Source organism: Primulina huaijiensis, chromosome 7 (assembly GCF_012295235.1).
Source record: "Primulina huaijiensis isolate GDHJ02 chromosome 7, ASM1229523v2, whole genome shotgun sequence".
Taxonomy (NCBI): domain Eukaryota; kingdom Viridiplantae; phylum Streptophyta; class Magnoliopsida; order Lamiales; family Gesneriaceae; genus Primulina; species Primulina huaijiensis.
Window position 1 is genome coordinate 17,823,065 of NC_133312.1, and position 15,546 is coordinate 17,838,610.

The 15,546-nt window shown below is 38.6% G+C and overlaps 1 protein-coding gene and 1 long non-coding RNA gene across 2 annotated transcripts; both read right to left on the reverse strand.

Annotated features, from left to right (window-relative positions):
* Positions 1 to 1,557: 1,557 nt before the first annotated feature.
* LOC140980738 (uncharacterized) lies at positions 1,558 to 6,935 on the reverse strand. Its single transcript, XM_073446780.1, has 2 exons — positions 6,119 to 6,935; positions 1,558 to 1,622 (listed from the first exon to the last, which is right to left on the reverse strand). Exon 1 carries the CDS (start codon positions 6,933 to 6,935, stop codon positions 6,174 to 6,176), a length of 762 nt encoding a protein of 253 aa, XP_073302881.1. The 3' UTR covers positions 1,558 to 1,622; positions 6,119 to 6,173.
* Positions 3,814 to 7,576, reverse strand: LOC140980433 (uncharacterized). The gene is made up of 3 exons (XR_012175948.1): positions 7,060 to 7,576; positions 5,475 to 5,509; positions 3,814 to 4,131 (listed from the first exon to the last, which is right to left on the reverse strand). It is a non-coding gene; the product is annotated as an uncharacterized lncRNA (long non-coding RNA).
* Positions 7,577 to 15,546: the final 7,970 nt, after the last annotated feature.

Genomic DNA, 15,546 nt, shown 5'->3' on the forward strand with positions numbered 1-15,546 from the left:
TTATGGCCGATTTCTTCCCTTATTTCTGAGTGGGGATGATATGAAAAGGATTATTGGATGATTTTGAGGATTATTCAGACATTATTTAGCAGCCACCTAGGTTTTGGATGAGAAAAAAAGCTTGGAGTTGTAGATTTCAAGATTCCGGGCAACATTCGTGGCATTTTCGTCACGTCTAGTATTTCGAGTTTATTTTCTCTTAATTAAATATTGTTTTGCTTAGTTTAATTATGACATCGAGTTGCTAATTTACTTTATTTGTTGGGATTTAAGGGGATCCTATAACGAAACCAAGTTTAGTTAATTCATATATCGATTTTTGATTTATTTTTTATTATGCTATTATTTTCATTGCGTTGTTGAAGCGTAGCTAACTTTAATAACGATTTAATATTGTGAGTGAGTTCGAAAGAATAGCCCTTAAAAAGAACGAGTAGCATAATCCGTTGATTTACAATTTACATTGAAATATGAAGTCGGATACTCGTCGATAGTCATAGTCCGGTAGGGTGAAAACTAGGAGATTTCATAGAACGACTTGCAATTCACCTTTGATAAATAATTAAAGTGATTTAATTACTTCACTGAGTTGAATTAGTTTGGCACAGCTCGAGAGAGCGTGTTCAATTGGATAGGAAATCCTGTCGAAAGCGTAGATCACTGTTGAACAAATTAAGTAATTGACGAGGGGTAAGTGAATCGAAATTCTCAACAAATTCATTTCTCATTGAACTTTAATTAACATTCTAGCTTATTTATTTTATCATTTAATTCTTGAACTATTTCATTGAGCTTTTATTTAAATATTAAAGTAGTAAACAATCATCCAAATTTTCGTTGCTGAAGATTTGAATAACAGAGAATAAAAATTGCGAAATACAGTCTCTAGTGGAACGATACTCATACTCTCGCACACTATATTATTACTTGAGATCGTGCACTTGCGATTATTTCGAGCATGAATATTATTAATTTTGACCAAGGATTTTACAGTGTTCGATCAGGTTTTTGGTGCCGTTGTCTGGGACTGTTAATCCACAATTTTATTCTTAGTTATTTACTTTAGCATTCTTTATTTTGTTTTGTTTGACACCTTCGATTTATTTGCATGTATTTCTCTCGGTGCATGCCAAGATCTCTAGAGTCTGAACTAAAGATATTCGATCTCGAGATTGAAAGAACCATAAGCAGACGAAAGCAACAACAAAGACTGAGAGACATGATGAACAGAAACGAACGAGAGGAAGGGCATCATGAAGATCTAAGAGTCGAAGAACCGAGACGCATACCCATGTTGGAGTATGCACAACCTTCGCTTGATGGAGCACGTCCAAGCATAGTGTGTAACGCCCTTACCCGAGCCACTACCAAACAGACTAATAAGCATGCAACATTAAATTTTAATAACAACAATTAAACAGCGGAAACCAAATAACTTAATCAACTTACAACCCAAACGAAAATAAAATAATAACGGTAATCTTAAACATTATTACAATCATATTCAAAACATAATTCTGAACGAGAAAATGATAAACCACATAAAAACCTCCACTTATCACCACCGAAAACCCAACTTCTCTAGCCACTGTCTTGATCGTCCGAACCGTCCAACCTAAGACCTGTCCCGTGGAATGGGGTGCCCAAGATGAAAACAAGGACGTGAGCGACAATCGCCCAATACGAGAATGTACAAGTATACAAACTGATATGATGCATGCGAAAATGCTATATGCTCGGATATCAAGGATCAAGTCAAGAATCTCATGCTCAGTCTAGAGGCGCCTGAGTGTGTAGTCTCTGATCTGTTCTAGGCATGTTTTGGCTCCCACACTCATCATCAAGACAAGGACCTATAATGTCCAGGTCATCAAAGCCCGCGGGTCCCGTCGGACACTGTTGGTCTCGATGCCCCATCGTCCAAAATACAGAATAGGGCTGAGCGACCCAACAAACGAGGTATATCTCAAAAGATATCAGGTTCAACATGATATGTCATGCACAATATGCCAAAGCAGTAAAACATGTATCATGCAACAGATAAATATGCAGCATATAAGTTTTTATACTACGCTTGGATATTTCAGTCAGTACATCACGTACCTCACTAAAACAATCTGATAGAAAGCTCTGAACTTAGAAAATACCAACATAATGAAATCACTATTAAATCAGATCCTGAATTACAAAACATGCTACAAAGTTCTTCCTAAAGGCTTTAGGATTATACCTGCATCCGTCTTCAACCCGCTGATGATGTCTCGATCTCAGTTGACCGATCCCCCCTCGAGTCGACACTAGCTCCGAAACTTCCCGACACCAAAGTGCCCTAGAAACTGGCTAGAAAGCCTAAGGTATATGGCTAGAATTTTCTCTGAAGGATGCGGTGTAGGAAACAAAAGAAATCAGCTTCCATTTATAGGCTGCATCCAGACTAGTTCAGAAAATCTGAATCAATCTTATCTGCCACGTGTCAAAATCTCATTTGTTTAGTTGGATTTCTCGGGATAATGTAATTTGAAGTAGATCGGATTTTCCATTTTAAATTCGGTAGATCCCAACAGTATGATCCCGAATTATCAATTCCTTAATAATACTTAATCAACAACTCTTTAATTATCTCTTAATTTGTACTTCATTCAAAATAAAGATTCCGGTAATTACATCCTCCCTTCCTTACAAAGATTTCATCCTCGAAATCAGAACTGAAGTACAATACAACTGAATAAAATACAACTCATGATTACAAAGATACAACTCAAAACAAATGTTGATGCTCTGAGCGCATACGACTCTCTAATTCCCAAGTCGCTTCTACATTACCTCGGCGTTGCCATTGCACTAGAACAAGTGGAATGGTCTTGTTTCTAAACTTTTTCTCTTTCCTACCCAGGATTAAAAGCGGCTGCTCGACATAAGTCAAGTCTTATTCAAGTTGAACATCTGTCGGGCCAAGAACGTTCGATTCATCTGCTACATATCGTCGTAGCAACGATACATGAAAGACATTATGAATGCTGGACAGATACGGCGGCAAAGCCAATCGATATGCCAAATTTCCAACACATTCTAAGATCTCAAAAGGTCCGATGAATCTTGGGGCTAATTTTCCCTTGAGTCCAAATCTCATCACCCTGCGGAATGGTGAAACTGTAAGGAAAACTTTTTCTCCTGACTGAAACTGTAGAGGTCTACGCTTGGTATTCGCGTAACTCGATTGACGATCTTGTGCAGCTTTAATTCTCTTGTTAATCAATTCCACTTGATCAATCTCTTGTTGCACTAATTCAGGTCCTTGCACTTGTCGTTCTCCTACTTCGTCCCAAAACAGTGGAGTACGACAACGTCTATCATACAATGCTTCAAATGAAGCCATACCAATGCTGGTATGGTAGCTATTGTTATATGCAAACTCCACAAGCGACAGATGATCATGTCATGCTGGTCCAAAATCCAAAGCACAAGCACGCAACATGTCTTCGAGTGTCTGAATAGTCTCAGACTGACCATCAGTCTCTGGATGATAGGCAGTACTCAAACTTAATGTCGTTCCCAACGCTTTTTGAAAACTTCCCCAGAACCTTGAGGTAAAGCGTGGATCTCTGTCACTGACTATACTTGTTGGAACACCATGATATTTAAGAATCTCTTGGATGTATAGTCTTGCCATGCGATCGAAACTATATTCCCGACTATACGGAATGAAATGTGATGACTTAGTCAGTCGGTCTACAACGACCCAAATGGCATCACAATTCTTAGAAGACAACGGCAAGTGGGGTGAAAAATCCATCGTCACATGCTCCCACTTCCATTCATGGATAGGAAGATTCTGAAGTAATCCTTCTGGTCGTCGATGTTCAGCTTTCCCTTGCTAACAAACCAAACACTTGGCTACAAACTGATAAACACTTTTCTTCATACCTTTCCACCAAAACCTGGTCTTCAAATCCTTATACATTTTCATGCTTCCAGTGTGGATACTCAACTTACTCCTATGGGCTTGAGATAAAATCTCGTCTCTTAATTTAGAATCTTCTGGAACTACGATTCTTCCTGACAGACACAAGGTTCCATATGTTTGGAACGCAAAACCAGATGTGTTGTCTCCGTTAGCTAACCTTGCTAACTCTTTCACTTTCGGGTCAGAAAACTGAGCTTCTTTGATTTTGGCATACAACGTCGGTTCAGATAAAATGCTCGTTACTCGAATGTTTTCCATTCCTTTCTTATGACGGAAGTGAAATCCCAAAGAAAAACAATATTGGATTACACTTGATATGAAACTTGTCTGAACTGCAGATATTTTCACTTTGCGACTAAGAGCATATGCTGTAAGATTCATTGATCCTGGATGATACTTGATTTCGCAATCATAATCCTTTAACAAATCCATCCATCTTCTTTGGCGCATATTCAACTCTGCTTGAGTGAAGATATACTTCAAATTATTGTGATCTGTAAAAATCTCAAATCTCTCTCTGTAGAGATAATGTCGCCAGATCTTCAAAGCAAACACAATCGCTGTCAATTACAGATCATGAATTGGATAATTCTCTTTATGCTTCTTCAACTATCTGGATGTATATTCAATCACATGACCATTCTGAGTTAAAACACACCCAAGTCCTTGAAGTGATGCATCAATGTACACAATGTACCCTCCTGATCCAGATGCCAGAGCTAAAACTGGTGCAGTTGTCAAACGTTGACGCAGTTCATTGAAACTATTTTCACAATCATGTGTTCATTCGAACTGAACATTCTTACACATCAGATGTGTCAATGGTTTGGCAATCTGAGAAAATCCCGAGATGAATCTTTGGTAATAACCTGCCAAACCTAGAAATCTTCTTATCTCTTGAGCATATTCCGGTCGTGCCCAACTCAACACTGCTTCGATCTTGCTAGGATCCACTGATATCCCATCTTTGGATATAATATGTCCCAAGAAGACAACTCTGTCGAGTCAAAACTCGCACTTGTTCAACTTAGCATACAGTTGGTGATTTCTTAAGGTTAGTAACACAATCCTTAAATGTTGTGCACGCTCTTTAAGGTTACGAGAGTATACCAGTATATCATCAATAAATACAATGACAAACTTGTCAAGATACTCTTGGAATACTCGGTTCATCAAATCCATAAATACTGCTGGAGCATTCATCAAACCAAACATCATCACTAGAAACTCGTAATGCTCATACCTTGATCGAAATGCAGTTTTAAGGATATCACGTTGATGATACCCAGACCGTAAATCGACCTTCAAGGACACTGAAGTCCCTAGCAGTTGATCAAATAAATCATCGATCCATGGTAACGGATATTTATTCTTGACTGTTACTCGGTTCAACTGTCGATAATCTATGCAAAGTCGCATAGACCCATCCTTCTTTTAAATGAACAACACTGGTGCTCCCCAAGAAGACACACTGGGTCTAATGTACCCATTGTCAAGAAGATCTTGTAACGTTGTTTCAACTCTTTCATCTCTGTTAGTGCCAATCTATAAGGCGCTCTGGAGATAAGTGCGGTTCCTGGTACCAAATCTATCTCCGCTTTAACTTCCCTCTTCGGAGGAAATCCAGGAATTTCATCGGGGAAAACATCAGGAAACTCATCGACCACTGGAATGTTCTTCACGTTGATTACATCCTTCGATACGTCAACAGCATAAATGAGGTATCCTTCTCCTTCTTTCGCTAAAGCCTGTTGTGCCTTTACAGCAAACACTACTGGCATTGGAGGTCGAGCTCCTTCACCGAAGAAGAACAAATTCTCATCTTCTTCTGACGAAACTGAATGAGACGTTGATAACAATCTACCGTCGCTCTATACTTAGTCAATAGTTCGATTCCCATAATACAATCGAAATCTTCAATAGCCAATATCATCAAATTGGAAGACAAGTATTTTTCCTCAAACTCTAACAAACAGTCTACTACAAATCGCTTAGGTAAAACCTCTTGTCCCATCGGTGCAGACACCGACATCAAAACATCTAATGACATGTAGGGTAGTTTATGCTTCTTAACAAACATTGATGCTATGAATGAATGCGATGCCCCAGTGTCAATTAATACATATGCAAGAATACCACATAATAGGAAATTACCTGCAATGACTCTATCATTTTGCTCCTCAGCTTTTTCTTGATTTAGGGCAAACACTTACCCCTGAACTCGTGGGCGTTGCTGAGATCCTTGTGATATTCCACCACAACGAGAACCTTGAGCAGGATAACCTTTCTGTTGCACAGTGGCCTTTGACTGTTTTCCACTGTAAGACCCTGCCATAGGACCTCCGCCTCCACTCTGATTCTCCAAATTAGGGCAATCCCTCCTCATGTGACTAAAACCACCACAATTGAAACAAGCACATGTTATTTTTCGACAATTCTCCATCTGGTGATTGCTTCCGAAGTGGCCACATTGCAGCTTTTTCCTACAAAAGCTGTGCACCCCTCCAGAGCTGGAAGAAGAAGATACAGACTTCTTGAAAGACTGACCCCTCGGTCCCAACGAACTAGAACTTTTGCTAGCTTGCATAGCCTTTCTCCTAGAAATACTGATCTCGGCTTGACGACAACAATTCACTAATCCTTCGTACAAAGTAGGATCGTCACAGACAGAAACCCGATCAAAAATCTCCTGGTTAAAACCATTCAAAAAGTGAGAATATTTTGCAGCAGAATTCTCAATGATGTGAGGAGCGTACGGAAACAGATCCGTAAAACGCTTTTGGTAATCCTCAATGTTCGAATCTCCTTGCTTAATGGTCAACAGTTCCATCTCTTTCGCTTGACGAAGAGCTGGCGGAAAGTGATGATTGATGAAAGCCTGACGGAAATGTTCCCAACGAATCCGCCCATGCTGCTGAACTAGAATGACAGAAACAGGTTTCCACCATTTCCAAGCTTCTCCTTGGATCATGAAATCGGCTACACCATCTTCTCATCCTCGTCATAGTGCAGCACTCAAAAATACTGCTCCATGATATCGACCCAAGCTTCAGCAACATCAGTATTTCATCTCCGGTCAACGGTGGAGGTCCAACCTTCATGACATCCATAATGTTGACACGGTTCCTACGTCTCCTTTCATCATGATCTCGGTGACGCCTTCCGTCACTATCTCTACGACGATGTTCTCGGCCAGCCTCATCGTCGCCATAACGGCCATTTCCCACACTCCCGTGACTGTTTTCTTCTCCTGACATCTGAAAAGAAACCAAAATCAACCACTCAATCCTCAAAATATAATTACTAATGTTCCAAAAATCTTTACATGCTCTGATACCACCAAATGTAGCGCCCTTACCCGAGCTACTACTAAACAGGCAAATAAGCATACAACATTAAATCTTAATAACAACACTTAAACAGCGAAAACCAAATAACTTAATCAACTTACAACCCAAACGAAAATAAAACAATAACGGTAGTCTTAAACATTAATACAACCATATCGAAAACATAATTCTGAACGAGAAAACGATAAACCACATAAAAACCTCCACTGGATCACCATCAAAAACCCAACTTCTCTAGCCACTGCCTTGGTCGTCCGAACCGTCCAACCTAAGACCTGCCCTGTGAAACGGGACTTTGACTTTACGACTGCCCTTCTGGAGCGTTTTCTCTTTTAATGCTCTGATGCAACTTCCATGATTGTCCTTTGACTGGACAATGACTTTGTACCTTCACGCACAGCTAGAATCCATTTACTGTAAGCTTGTCTTGATCTGCAACTGAAAGATTCTGACTGATGCTTTGAACTGGTCAGCTGGACTGATCTTCAGTTGGGCTAGTGAAATCAGTTGACTCGTCAGTTGAACTAATTTCACTCCTTCAGTTGAGCTGGTTAGCTGGGTTCTTCGTCAGTTGGACACATCATAGGCTGGCCAGGCTTTTGAGATCTTCCTGCTGAATCACCTATCAGTTTGGACAATCAACAAAACTGCTTGTTTGAAGAATCAGTTATACTGATTTAGTCTCGGCAATCAGTTGGTTCAATCAGTTGGCATCTCCGATGGCTTCAGTTGTTGTTTCGTAAACTGATTAATTCAGTTTTAGCTGTCTGCGCACTAAGGTAGATTACTAGAAACAAAATAATAAGTTTTGTTAGCATCAAAATCAATATTGCGAACTTGTCAAGTTCCAACAATCTCTCCCTTTTTGATGATTACGAAACTTGAACAGTTACGAGCAATATATTCAGTTTAAGTGTTAATACATTCAAACTGCTAAAGGCTCCCCCTTAAGAACTGAATTAAAGAAATTTTGAAGACAAAAAGAAAAACTCCCTTTTTTAAAACTGAATAGATAACCAAAGCAGATATACTACAGTACTTTTCAGTTGACTGAGAGAGTGACTGAATTTTTAAGATAAATTTTTAGTTAAAAAAAATCTCCCCCTCAGAGACTGAATAAATGCCCTGATAGGATCGATTAACGTAACAAGAGTGTTTAGAAGGGGGGTTGAATAAACACTCACAAATAAAACTGATCTTTTCGAGTTTTGAGTTCAGTTTGGTGAGAAACTGATTCTCGGAATCTTGCTGGTCAATGACAATCAGTTAAACTGAAGTAGTTGCGGAAATTAACTGACTGAAAGATAGAATACAAAACTGAAATAAAATACACAAGGATTGTTTTTGGATGTTCGGAGATTTCAATTACTCCTACGTCACCCCTTCTATCTCAAGGATAGGATTTCCACTAAAAGACTTTGATCGAATACAAGATTTGTACTGACACACTTCAGTTTGGACTAATCACTGCAAAAAACTGAAACTCTTAGTATTACAAAATGTTCTCAGTGCGTAGCTGATCTTAGCACTATCGAATTTAACAATTATTACAAAGTGCTAGTGAGCTCAGATTGTAGCCATGACTGCTACGAATAAATCAAGTAAGGATGAGCTAAGATTTTGACAGAGTAACAGCAAGCTTTTAATAGAGTGATCTGTATCTTCTCTTCTTCTTTTCAGCTGTTCTTCTGTCATATTTATAAGCTTTCCTTCCAACGGTAACTTGAGATATGTTTGAATCTTTGTATCCGTTGATTGCCACTTCATCATTCCTTGGGCATTGTTTGCTTCATTTATTATAATGCGGCGTCTTAATTGCTTTATCCAAAATGCGTTGTTCTAAGCTGTATTGATGGAAGTGAAGCGTTTCATATTCAGTTGCAATCTGCTATGTCTCTTTGTCGGTTGAATGTTCTTTCCCGAGACATGTTTAGTTGAAGGAAGCATACGACTGAATATATCAACTGATCGGTTTCCAACTGATCAGTTTAGATCTGCTGATTTAAGTTGTTAAGTCCAGTTTGCTGAATATAATTGCGCGCATCAGTTGGTTGATCAGTTTGTCAAACTCCAGAATTTAGAGTTTGATTCATATTTTGTCAAACGTAGGAATTTCGTTTCCAACAATTTCCCCCTTTATGGTGTTTGACAAAACTAAGTGAATAATACCTGATCATCTGAAAACATTGTAGATAAAATAAGAGGTTGATCTTGATCAGCTGAATAATAATCCACACAAATACAAGATAGATAGACTTGTATAGATTTTTCTTCAACGAGAAGGTTTCTTCTGTTGTTCTAGAATCTCTTTGATTTCTTCTCCCTTTTTGTCAAACAGCTCCATCTTCAAGGATAATCTCCGAACATCTGTTGATAGAAAGTTGACAGAGTTGCATACGTTTTCAACAGCAGAGGTTAGAGTGATTTGAAGTACATCTATCTTTCTTGATACAAGTGTCTCCACAGCATCAACTCTTTTGCTGATAGAGTCTTGAGTCACTGAGAGACTCTTAACTAATCCTCTGTTCTTCTGAATATCATCCACTGTTCGAGAGAGAGATATTAAAGCATCTTGAATTGTCGTCAGTTTCTGATACTTGAATTTTTCAGAATGTTCCAGTTTCAGAGAATGCTCTAATTGAGTATGCTGGATCTTGTATACATGATTGATCATTTCATTCATTTTCTGCTGAATTTCCTTAATATCTTCCAGAACTTTATCAAAATCTATAGAAAAATGAGGCGGAGACTGACAAGATGTTCCTGGTTCCGTTGAGACTTGATCAACGACCACCATGGTCTTATCAGATATCATCGTTTCAGAAACAGTCTGTGCTGGAACATCTGTTTCAGTTACTGCCGCCTGGACTGTAGGAGGTGAAGATTGATGATGATCAGCAAAGATGCTTTCCCGCTGAATAGGAGAGACTGCAGGATCTTCAGTTGATTGATCATGAGCTGATGCATCTTCTTGAAAATCAGTTGTGACTTGAGCTGGCTCATCAGTTTGAAGTTTTTCAGCAATCTGTTGATTTGGTGATGGGCTAGCCACCACTGTTTGATCCTCTATTTCAGCAACAACAGATTGAACTGGTACTTCTGTTGAGTTAGGAACCTCTTGAGCAATTTGATCAGTTGAGTGATCAACTTCTTCAGAAATGGGTTCCCTCATAAGAGATTCTTTCTCCACTGCTTGAATAATTTCATCAATGTTGGCAAAAGTCAGCTCAGCTTCAGAGTACATCTGATGTTCCACAGCAGATGATTGTGGCACATCCTGAACAGGTTTTTCAGCAACTGGTTGTGGAGATGGCTCTTTCTGCTGGGAGGAGAGTGTATCTTCTTTTGCTTTTGAATGGGAGGATTTTTCAGGGAGAACCAATTCCTGATCATGTTCCCAAAATCTGATTTCCATTTGTAGCCCACTAAGATCTGTGTCCAGTTGGGTGAACACAGCTCTATCATAATAGGCAGTTGGACCTACGGGATTGTAGTTGGATTTCAGCTCTTCAACCATTTTAGTCAGCTTTTTGACTCAAATCTGGTCAAAGAAATATTTTTACCTCTCCAATGCCTGGGCAATCGTAGCAGTTTTGACTATTTTCAACACAATCTCTTCAAGTTTAATAAAATTTTTCAGTTGGGATTTGCGCTTCAACTCTTTGGCAAAAATCTCAGTCCTGAACTTTTTCCAACTATCAAAAGACTTCAGTTTCGCTGTGGTAAATGCATTGACATGTTCCCAAACCAGGTCAAAGTGAGTTTGGATGGCATTAGATGGCCTTGGCTCTTCAACTAGCTTGCCTTTTCCTTTTTAAATTGTGAGAATGTGAGGAATATTCAAATCAGAATGAGTGGTGTCCACTGGTTCCCTCAATATAACGCCTTTAGATCTGGCCCGAGGCCAAATGGTAGGGCGATTTACATGAATCAAGGGAGCTCTTATTTTAGCGGGTGCCTCTTCTTCAGAAACTGAATCATCAGGTGGAACAACCTGCAAAGGTATAGCCTGAATAGGCTGTTGAGCAGCTGATTGAGTCAAGCTCTCAGTTGGAATGAATTTCACCGCTGTTATTGGTTTAGTTCTTTGCGTCCTCGGTCTCTTGACAAGCTTAGGAGGAGGAGTTTTCTCCGAATCTGATTCTCTGATAATCAGTTTTCGTTTTGCAGTCTTCAGTTGGGTAAAAGTTTTGGCCTTCTTGACTGGTGTTGGAGCAGGTGGTTGCGTCCCAACCTCCTGTTTGGTTTTTGGTGGCAAGATGTTCTTGGCAGTGAAGACCTTGAACTTTGATGATTTTCCAGCATTGTCAGCTACCAATCCCTTTAGTTTCAGAAGATAATTGATTGGAATGGCAAAGCCTCTTGATTGTTTGGTAGATTGAAGCATATTCCTTAGAATATTGAAGATAATGTGCCTCCAGTTAGCTTTCTTCTCTCCCATGATGATGGTCATCACTTGGAATTTCTCAAGAGTAAGGGCAGCATAAGAGCCTGCTTTAGCCAATATGCCCTTCGCCACAATGTCGGCTTATAACTGAACCTCGTGCTTCAGTTCCTTCTTAGGATCGGAAACTTTAATTTTCCGCCCATCAGCAGACAGCAAGGATTGAATTTCTTCAATGTCAGATGTTTTGGCTTCAGAGAAGTTGACGTACCCATCAGTTGGCAACGAGAAAATTTCTCCGAAGGTCTCTTCAGATAGGATCAACAGCTGACTATTGACAGTTACAGAGATACTTCCATCAGTAGTGACAAACCCCTTCATGTAGAATTCATTTACTTCCTTGGGGTAGATCTCCTGCGAAGATTGTCCCAAAAACATCCTGAGACCAGCAGATTCAATTTTCAGAAAGACGTTCTTAACATCAGCTTCTTGAACTGATAAAACTAAGTCAAAATCAATGGCCATAGCGTTCAACATGTGAGCTGGGATTTGATTCGCCATTTCGAAAAGTAAACTGATCTGAAATTCGTAAAAGATAAGCTTTGGAATTAGTATGCTCTTAGGAACTGATTGTATGCGTAAGAAAGAAAACTGAATTGAGGCGGGCATAGTACATTTGTTCGTGACTGTTCAAATTCGGGACACGTGTCAGTCCAAAAAAAATTTGAATAAAAATATGTGTACGTGTGCTGTAAGCGTGTGTGCAAAAAGTAAGCGGTTTAAAATAGGCCACGTTATGAAACTGCAGTCACGTTAGTTGATTTGGAATATAATAAGTTTTTTAATTTGTTAACTTATACGAGAAGATTTGTAAAATATCCAGCTGAACAATCAGTTGGGAGACTGATTCATTTCAGTTGAGAATTCACAAACAATTGTCCTCTCAGTTAACATTTTCAAAAACTGATATTCCCCCTTAATCGGTGCATAAAATAATTAAAGTGACGATATAAAATAAATTTAAGGGTCAGAAAGATTATCGTTTGCTGAAACGTTGACGGCCCTTCAGCTTCCATGAATTTCGGCTATAAATAGAAGTAACACGGTTAGTTTCAGTCATATTGGTGAAAATATTGAAGACAAAAAGAATGGCAGATACGAGTAGCTTGAGTGCTTCGCCGTTTGCTCTGGAGGCCAGGAAGGCTGTTATAGAAGATGAGGTCTTCTATAAGAGTCTTCACTACTGGAAAAAGTTACAGAAGCTTGAGTTCTTGTACAATACTGGGGAGGCTACCACTCCTGAACTGGTGGCAGAGATGAAAAAGTTGCGAGAGCACTTGAACATAGCTGTGTGGGTGGACGTCTTTAAGGATGGTCATCTCTATCAGCTAATGCTTCGAAAGGAACTGAAAATCCTTAAGAGCATAGCTGCTTCTCATAGCTTTGACAAGACATCTACCGGACCTTTATCCGCTTGGTTGAAAATGTGGATAATTGTTGTAGAGGAAAAATATGATGATGTAATCCGTGCAAACGTTTATGTTTGAATGAAGTATTTGTATGAGCTTAACTTTGTTTTTCTCTTTCCTGCAAATGATAAACTTCATCAGTTGTTATATATATGAATTGAGAACTTTAAACAGATGAACTGATGAAAGACTAACTTATATCAGTTGACTATGAACTGAAATCAGTTATGCATTAAGTAATAAATGACAAACTGATATCAGTTGATAATGAACAACTGATAAATAAGAAGCCTGGGTAAATGAGAAAAACGCTTCGGTTGACTCGAGACTCTTTAGCTTCTTCAACATTTAATGTCATATGTCTATAAAAAGGACGATAGAGATAAAATGTGATATAATAACAGTTCCATATGTCGGATTCAAGTAATTCTGATGCATGCAGCATTACGCATATTCAAGTTACCGAACAATTAAGTCCTTATTTAGAAGAGTTGCAGAAAACAATGGAGGAATATGTCTTGACGAAAGTGATGTCAACATGGTTCAAAATTCATGATTTGTAGAGGATAAGTAGTAGTGGTGCTGCTCCTTCTCGTGCTCAAGTAGCAAGAGCAAGAAAATACATTGATCGTTTTGAAGTCAGGCATGTTACAGACCTGGTTGATGACAATGTTCTGTTACATGCAATGTTATGGAAGGAATGACATGTAATTGAGAAGATTTCTACAACTGAATCATTTTCTAGAATCCGAATTTATGAGTTGAATAATTGGATTACAGGATGGCAAGATTCAGTTGGTTCTAAGTTATCTTCTGTACTATGGAATCGATTTTATTCTTAATAAAGTATCATTTCCAATTTGTTGTGTGTTCTGATTTTCTGCAAATAATTTTATTAGTAAAAAAGCATCAACAACAATTTTAAGACAAGTCAATTAAACCAAGAATATTGCGAAAGTAAGAAAACTTAGTCTCGGGTAATGGTTTGGTGAAAATGTCAGCTGCTTGTTGCTCAGTTGAAATATACTCCAGTCTGATGTACTTCTTCAAAGCATGATCTCTAATGAAGTGGTGCCTGACATCCATATGCTTGGTCCTTGAGTGAAGAACTGGATTATAGGTGATGGCAATTGTGCTCGTATTGTCACAAAATATGGGCGATTCATTTGTAATTACTCCATAATCTTTCAGTTGTTGCTGGATCCAGATCAGTTGTGCACAACAACTACCAGCAGCAATGTATTCTGCTTCAGTTGTTGAGGTAGCTATGGATGTCTGTTTTTTGTTGCACCAAGAGACCAGTCTGTCTCCTAGAAACTGACAAGATCCACTTGTACTTTTACGATCAAGCTTACATCCTGCATAATCTGCATCTGAATATCCAACTAAATTGAAAGTAGAGTCTTTAGAATACCATAACCCAACATTTTGTGTACCCTTAAGATATTTCAAAATTCTTTTAGCATCTGAGAAATGTGATTGCTTAGGATTTGCTTGAAATCTAGCACACATACAGACAGCAAATACAATATCAGGACGACTGGCAGTTAGGTACAACAATGAACCTATTAAACCTCGATATAATGTCGCCTCAACTGATATTCTCCCTTGATCAGTGTCCAATTTTACTGATGAGCTCATGGGAGTATTTGCAGCTGAACATGATTCCATGCCAAATTTCTTCAGCAGCTCCTTTGTATATTTAGTCTGACTGATGAATATACCAGTCTCCAGTTGCTTCACTTGCAGTCCAAGAAAGAATGTCAGTTCACCCATCATGCTCATTTCAAACTTATCCTGCATTAGCTTAGCAAACTTTTCGCATAATTTGGGGTTAGTTGACCCAAATATGATATCATCAACATAAATTTGAACTAATAAAATGTGATCATTCTTAGCAAATTTGAACAAGGTCTTATCAACTGATCCAACAGAAAAATCATGATCAGTTAGAAATTTTGAAAGAGTTTCGTACCAAGCTCTGGGAGCTTTTTTAAGGCCATATAAGGCTTTGTTCAAACGATATACATGATCAGAAAAGTTGTGATTTACAAAAGCTGGGGGTTGTTCAACATATACTTCCTCTTGTAGTTGACCTTTCAGAAATGCACTCTTTACATCCATCTGATATACCTTGAATTTCTTGTGTGATGCATAAGTAAGAAAAATTCTGATTGCTTCCAGTCTTGCTACTGGAGCATACGTCTCATCATAGTCAATTCTTTATTTTTGCCTATATCCTTGTGCCACTAATCTTGCTTTGTTGCGTACAACTGAACCATCCTCGTTCAGTTTATTTCTGTATACCCATTTTGTACCTATAATAGTTTTTGAAATTGGTCTTGGAACTAAGTTCCAGACGTTGTTATAAGTGAACTG

Coding starts and splice junctions, on each gene's coding strand:
- LOC140980738 (XM_073446780.1), bottom strand. CDS start 6,935: ATGATCCAAGGAGAAGCTTGGAAATGGTGGAAACCTGTTTCTGTCATT.